We start from the raw sequence: 7,093 nt of genomic DNA, 5'->3' as shown, positions 1-7,093 counted from the left end.
GGGGGGGTGTGAAGCAAAGAGGGGGGGGATTTACCGAAAAAATAAATAAACCCCTCCAGCTCAGCGTGGTCCCTGGGAGCCTCCCGGGTCCCTGCGTTAAAGACACAGCGCTTTTCTTCTTGCTTTGGGGCCATCCTCTTCCTCACGGGGCTCAGCCCTGGCTTTTAAGAGCCCTGATGCTCAGGTTGGGTTTTCTTTGTGTGGCCAAAACCCCTGTCTGTGTGTGTCGTGCAGCTCCAGAGAGTGACTTTTCCTCCTCTTCCTCCCCTTCCCCATCCCCGGGATGATAATCCCTCCCGGCCTCCTTTGTTCCCGACCCTCTGGTTCCACTGCTTTGCCTTTTTTTCCCTCAAAGCTGGAGGAATCCTGACCCAGGGTGGGATTCTGAGCTGGGAGAGGGCTCTGGAGAGCCCTGGGTGGATGGTGCCTGCTGTCCCACCCAGGGATGGGTTTAACCTTCACTGGTGGCTCCGGTGACACCGCGGGGAGTGGGACCGACAGGACTGAGCCGGTGGGTGAAGGTGGCAAGGTCCTAGCGATGTGGAAGCGTCTCCAAACTGTCACCAAACAACCAGAGGGAGGAATAAATCCTCAGAAAGTGGAGGACTTTGAGGAGAACTGATGGGTTTGGCTGTTCCTGGCCAAAGGAACCCAGCCCTTCCCCATCCTTCCTTCATCCCTTCTCCAGTCCCCACATCTCCTGAGGGAGAGGAGCAGCCGGCTCCGCTCTTGGCCTCGCTCCTCCTCGCTCCAACTTTTGGCAGATGCTCCAGTAGCTGGTTGAGGGGGAGCAGGGGTAGGAGGGACACGATTTCCCCACTAAACGAGCACCCTGGGGCATGGCCAACAAAATAAATCCTCGTCTTTTCTTTCTGTCTTTCTTTGTGCCCAGAGCGAAGAAGACGAGAAGCTGAAGAAGAGGAAGGAGCGGTTTGGCATCGTCACGAGTTCAGCCGGGGCTGGAGCCACAGAGGACACAGAGGTAAGAGCTTTTCCTGCGTGGAGGGGGGCAGGCAGGGGTGCTGAGGGGAGCAGGGACAGAGGGATGACCCCCCCTCGACCTGTGGCCACTGGCCACGCTCTTGGTGATGCCCCCCACGGGACCATTGGATGTGTCCAGCAGAGGTGGAGGCACATCTGATCCACTCCAGTGTCTCCCAGCCTGGTGCCCCCTCCCCTGGGTTCAAGCCCACCTCTCTCTGTGATTCCTGGGGTCCTGGATCTGCTTCCTCTGCATCCCCTCGGATGCAATTGTAGGTCTTCATCCAGAAATCCCCGGAGACCCCACGGGATAATGAGGATGGAGACGCTGACCCTGTTTCCAGCGTCCCTCCTCCCTGCTTTGTTCTCTCCTCTCTGCTTTTGGCCCATCTTTTAAATTTGTAAGTGCCTCCAGGCCATCTTGTGCTCTCTTTCAGGGACTTTTACCCACTTTTTTTTTTTTTCTGCTACAAATCCTTCCGAGGCACCAGCTCGTGCTGCGGCGGCTCCTCCGCTGAGTTGGGTGGGGAGCACCTAAATCTGGCTCCAGTGTGGGGTTGGGGACCCCTCTCCTGGGGCCAAAGGGGCCCCTCCAGGCCAGGAACACCCCCCTTGGGGACAAAGGGACCCCTCTTGGACAGGAACCTTTCTTCTAGGGACAAAGGGACTCCTCTGGGCTGGGGACCCCTCTCTTGGGGACAAAGGGGCCCCTCATGGACAGTGACCGTTCTTCTGGGGACAAAGGGACCCCTCTGGACCAGGAACCCCTCCCCTGGGGACAAAGGGACCCCTCTGGGCCGGGAACCCCTCCCCTGGGGACAAAGGGACCCCTCTGGACCAGGAACCCCTCTCCTGGGGCCAAAGGGACCCCTCTGGGCCGGGGACCCTTCTTCTGGGGACAAAGAGACCCCTCTGGACAAGGAACCCCTCTCCTGGGGACAAAGGGACCCCTCTGGACCAGGAACCCCTCTCCTGGGGCCAAAGGGACCCCTCTGGGCCGGGGACCCTTCTTCTGGGGACAAAGAGACCCCTCTGGACAAGGAACCCCTCTCCTGGGGACAAAGGGACTCCTCTGGGCTGGGGACCTCTCTTTTGGGGTCAAAGGGGCCCTTCTGGGCCAGGAACCACTCTCCTGGGGACAAAGGGACCCCTCATGGACAGGGACCCTTCTTGTGGGGACAAAGGGACCTCTCTGGGCTGGGGACCCCTCTCCTGGGGCCAAAGGGACCCCTCTGGGCTGGGGACCTCTCTTTTGGGGTCAAAGGGGCCCCTCTGGGCTGGGGACCCCTCTCCTGGAGACAAAGGGACCCCTCTGGGCTGGGAACCCCTCTCCTGGGGACAAAGGGACCCCTCTGGACCAGGAACCCCTCTCCTGGGGCCAAAGGGACCCCTCTGGGCCGGGGACCCTTCTTCTGGGGACAAAGAGACCCCTCTGGACAAGGAACCCCTCTCCTGGGGACAAAGGGACTCCTCTGGGCTGGGGACCTCTCTTTTGGGGTCAAAGGGGCCCTTCTGGGCCAGGAACCACTCTCCTGGGGACAAAGGGACCCCTCATGGACAGGGACCCTTCTTGTGGGGACAAAGGGACCTCTCTGGGCTGGGGACCCCTCTCCTGGGGCCAAAGGGGCCCCTCCAGGCCAGGAACACCCCCCTTGGGGACAAAGGGACCCCTCTTGGACAGGAACCTTTCTTCTAGGGACAAAGGGACTCCTCTGGGCTGGGGACCCCTTTCCTGGGGACAAAGGGGCCCCTCATGGACAGTGACCGTTCTTGGGACCTCTCTGGGCTGGGGACCCCTCTCCTGGGGCCAAAGGGGCCCCTCCAGGCCAGGAACACCCCCCTTGGGGACAAAGGGACCCCTCTTGGACAGGAACCTTTCTTCTAGGGACAAAGGGACTCCTCTGGGCTGGGGACCCCTTTCCTGGGGACAAAGGGGCCCCTCATGGACAGTGACCGTTCTTCTGGGGACAAAGGGACCCCTCTGGACCAGGAACCCCTCCCCTGGGGACAAAGGGACCCCTCTGGACCAGGAACCCCTCTCCTGGGGCCAAAGGGACCCCTCTGGGCCGGGGACCCTTCTTCTGGGGACAAAGAGACCCCTCTGGACAAGGAACCCCTCTCCTGGGGACAAAGGGACTCCTCTGGGCTGGGGACCTCTCTTTTGGGGTCAAAGGGGCCCTTCTGGGCCAGGAACCACTCTCCTGGGGACAAAGGGACCCCTCATGGACAGGGACCCTTCTTGTGGGGACAAAGGGACCTCTCTGGGCTGGGGACCCCTCTCCTGGGGCCAAAGGGGCCCCTCCAGGCCAGGAACACCCCCCTTGGGGACAAAGGGACCCCTCTTGGACAGGAACCTTTCTTCTAGGGACAAAGGGACTCCTCTGGGCTGGGGACCCCTTTCCTGGGGACAAAGGGGCCCCTCATGGACAGTGACCGTTCTTCTGGGGACAAAGGGACCCCTCTGGACCAGGAACCCCTCCCCTGGGGACAAAGGGACCCCTCTGGGCCGGGAACCCCTCCCCTGGGGACAAAGGGACCCCTCTGGACCAGGGGCTCCCAACGGCAAAGGTTGGGGCCGGGCGAGCGTTGGCTCCTGGAAGCTGCTCCCCTGGATTCTCCGGGGCTCAACGGGGAAGAAGTGGGTTTTGTTTGGTTCCCAACAATTCAGGTGGGTTTGGGGGTGGTTTCTGCCCGATTTTGTGGTGGGGGTTTGGTGCAGAAGTGCCTTCCCAGCCCTCTCGGAGCACGGGAGAAGGAGCCCCTCGGGCCGGGCCGGGGGATTCCATGCTTTTCCGTTAGGTCACTCGGAGATTGTGCCTGGAACAAAAAGGTCTTTTTACTGGTATTGTGTGCACTCAAATGCACCTTTCCCCTGGAGATTCTTGATTAGGGCTTCTGTTGCCCCCGGGCTATTTATCCTGCTAAAAATTAAGATTTATACGCCCCTCATGTATCGGCTTAAAGGCATATCTGAGGGACGCAATAGTATATTTAATGCGTTTTAGTGTGTCCCTCTCACCTTTTCCATGAATAGCAGAGTGTTAACCCTTTGCCCTTTTACATTTCCCACCTCCCCACTGCCGGGGAGGGTTTCCAGGCCTCTCAAGTGGGCATTGTTCCCTGCTCAGCCCCTTTGTAGCTCTTTGCCAGCGCCGTGTCGCAGGCGCTCGGGGGGTTTCTGCTCCTCGATTTCGGGGCGCTCTTTGTCCCTGATGGAAGAGGAGAAACCTCCGGGGCTGCCCCGGGCTCAGGACGGAGCCGCAGCCGCCGAGCTCCTGTGCTGGCCCCGAGGCCAAATTATTAATTAAATCCCCCCCGTGGGGTCGCATGGGGGATTTAAAAAAAAACCGGTGGATTTGTTTCATTTTGGGGGGGAGTTAATGGTTTTCTTGTCGTTCCCCTTCGCAGGCAAAGAAGAGGAAAAGAGCAGAACGCTTCGGGATCGTCTGAGGAGGGTCCAGCCCCTTCGCAGCGGTGCCTCTCGAGTGCGTGCACCCCCTGCCCCTTCCTCCCCCCACTTTCCCCCCCCCCTCCCCACTGTTTCTCTAGGGTTTAGCGATGGGTAGACAGGGAATCCCCCGTAGTTGTATGATTGTGCTACTTTTTTAGGTTTTTTTTTGTTTTTTCTAAGTTACCAAGTTTAAAAATGAGGAAGAGCTGAGCGAAAGGAAGACGCTGTTCTCCCTGCGGCGCCGGGGGGTTCCTGGTTTGCAGTTTGCTGCCTGTTTGCCATCCAGTGGTCCCTCCTCCTCCTCTTCCTCCTCCTCTTCCTCCTCCTCCTGGTGGGAGGCTCAGCCCTACCCCAGTCTCTTCCCAGCCCTGGAGACAAGGACGTGGTCCCATCCTGCTCCCAACCTCCGGCATCATCTCACCCCCGGCTCGGCCGGGATCCGGCAGGATGAGTGTGAGGGAAGGATTTTCTCAATAATATTGTCTCCCAGTTTCAAAAAGCAGCAGTGACAGGGGGGGCTTCACTGGGGGCTTTCCCTCCCGGCCTGAGGCTGGTGGGGACCGTCGGAGCAAAAATCACCCGTTGACCTGAGATTGGGACCAGAGGGACCTAAAACGGGAGGAAAAATGGAGAAAATGGAGCCCATTCTCACCCCTCCTCACCCCTTTTCACCCCTTCTCACCCCTTTTCACCCCTCCTCACCCCTCCTTTTACCCCCCCTCGTTAAGCCCTCGCGGTGCCGTACCCCGGTTGCTCCGGGTGGAAAACCCTTGGTGGCCACGCAGGAACTCGGGGCCCTTTTGGTGAAATTACGGAACAAAATCTGGCCGAATCAGGCAAAAGGTGGCACTTCCTGCAGCTTTAGTGTCTCCACCAGCACCGTGGGTCCTGGGGGGGCTGTTGGGACCGATTCCCCCAGGAATTGACCCAGGAGGAAGAGGGGGTGAAGCACAGGAGGAGCCAGTGCCCGTCCCATCTCTGCCTGGAGAGTTGGTGTCACTCCAGCCTTGGTCCCTGCTCGTCTTCCCTCCTCCTGGAATTCCTATTTCTGGCCATAACCTCCCACCGGGGCGATGCTGGAGGGCAGCGGCTGCGGGTTCAAATCCAGCTTTTCAGAGGCTCGTACCGGGTTCTTAATAAGCAATATATATATTTTATGGTGGTTTTTTTTTTAAAAGCAGCTAACGGCTGCGTCCCTGCCCTCGGGGACCCCCAGCAATACCCGGGACGTTGGGGTCCCTCCCCAAAAAGCCCCGGGGTCCGGGGTTGGCCGAGTGAGTGGAAGTTCCCTTTCTCCTTCCTGGTTCCACGTCATAACCTCGTTACTCCGATATTATTATTATTATTATTTTGTTTTCTTTTTTTTTTTTTTCTTTTGTATGTCGGATTTTGTAAGACGTGATTTTCTATTTGGCCCGTTTTGCTGGTTTATTGGCTGGAAATGTTTTCGTCCGGGCGAACGCTCCTTCTCCTTCTCCTTCTCCGTTTTTGGTAATAAAAGTGCTTCTCCGGGGCCGTGCTGGGGCTCTCGCTTCGCCCGGTGGCCACGGCAGACGGGGACTTGGCCACTGCCACACGGGGACTTGGCCACCACCACTCCTGGGGGGGCCCTTTGGGAATGGCCAAACCTTGAATTTATGGGTTTTGGCCAAATTCTGACCCGTCTTGGCTTCACCACGTCTGCTGTGGGTGCCGGGATGTGCCAGGGGGATGCGGCTCTGTCCAAGTGGCCACCCATCACTTCCAGTAGCCTTGGTGGTACCTGGGCCTTCACTCCCACCGTGGGACGCTGTCACCGTCACCCTGAGCTCCTGGCAGTGTCCCCATCCCATCTTGGTGTCCCCATCCCATGTTGGTGTCCCCATCCCATGTTGGTGCCCCCATCCCATGTTGGTGTCCCCAACCCCTGCTGGTGTCCCCAGCCCCTGCTGTTGTCCTCACCCTGTGCTGGTGTCCCCATCCCATGTTGGTGTCCCCAGCTCCTGGCAGTGTCCCCATCCCATGTTGGTGTCCTCCATCCCATGTTGGTGTCCCCCATCCCGTGTTGGTGTCCCCCATCCCATGTTGGTGTCCCCATCCCATGTTGGTGTCCCCAGCTCCTGGCAGTGTCCCCATCCCATGTTGGTGTCCCCATCCCATGTTGATGTCCCCCATCCCATGTTGGTGTCCCCATCCCATGTTGGTGTCCTCCATCCTGTGTTGGTGTCCCCAGCCTGTGCTGGTGTCCCCATCCCATGTTGATGTCCGCATCACATGTTGGTGTCCCCCATCCCATGTTGGTGTCCCCCATCCCATGTTGGTGTCCCCCATCCCGTGTTGGTGTCCCCCATCCCATGTTGGTGTCCCCAGCTCCTGGCAGTGTCCCCATCCCATGCTGGTGTCCCCCATCCCGCGTTGGTGTCCCCCATCCCGTGTTGGTGTCCCCCATCCCATGTTGGTGTCCCCAGCTCCTGGGGGGAGTCTGGGGGCTGTTTTACAGAAGACACCACATCTTTCCCCCTCTGGATGGTGGGAGTGGGGTGGGGGGTGGACATGGGGACGGTCCCACCCCCCCCCGTGTTTAAACCCCCACCTCATTTATTTTTCCTCTGGGAGCCGGGGGCTGCTCGTGACTAATTTGGGCTGAATAGGGGCAGAAAGAGAACCGTGGGCGCACAATGA

General features: G+C 59.2%; 2 protein-coding genes across 2 annotated transcripts in view; one reads left to right on the top strand and one right to left on the bottom strand.

Moving 5' to 3' along the window:
- Positions 1 to 5,947, top strand: part of SARNP (SAP domain containing ribonucleoprotein) — a 33,103-nt gene extending 27,156 nt beyond the window's left edge. Inside the window, exons 9-10 of the mRNA XM_014960559.1 lie at positions 893 to 982; positions 4,390 to 5,947. Of these exons, the coding sequence (XP_014816045.1) occupies positions 893 to 982; positions 4,390 to 4,431 (132 nt within the window). The 3' untranslated portion in view covers positions 4,432 to 5,947. The remainder of the gene's footprint in view (positions 1 to 892; positions 983 to 4,389) is intronic.
- GDF11 (growth differentiation factor 11) overlaps positions 4,953 to 7,093 on the bottom strand; it is a gene marked incomplete at its 5' end in the record, with an annotated part of 13,664 nt that continues 11,523 nt past the window's right edge. The window contains 2 exons of the mRNA XM_014960558.1: positions 4,953 to 5,041; positions 5,178 to 5,229. Of these exons, the coding sequence (XP_014816044.1) occupies positions 4,953 to 5,041; positions 5,178 to 5,229 (141 nt within the window). The remainder of the gene's footprint in view (positions 5,042 to 5,177; positions 5,230 to 7,093) is intronic.

The sequence above is a fragment of the Calidris pugnax genome, unplaced genomic scaffold (assembly GCF_001431845.1).
Source record: "Calidris pugnax isolate Ruff unplaced genomic scaffold, ASM143184v1 scaffold541, whole genome shotgun sequence".
Taxonomy (NCBI): Eukaryota; Metazoa; Chordata; class Aves; order Charadriiformes; family Scolopacidae; genus Calidris; species Calidris pugnax.
This window is presented reverse-complemented; position numbering and strand designations above follow the sequence as displayed.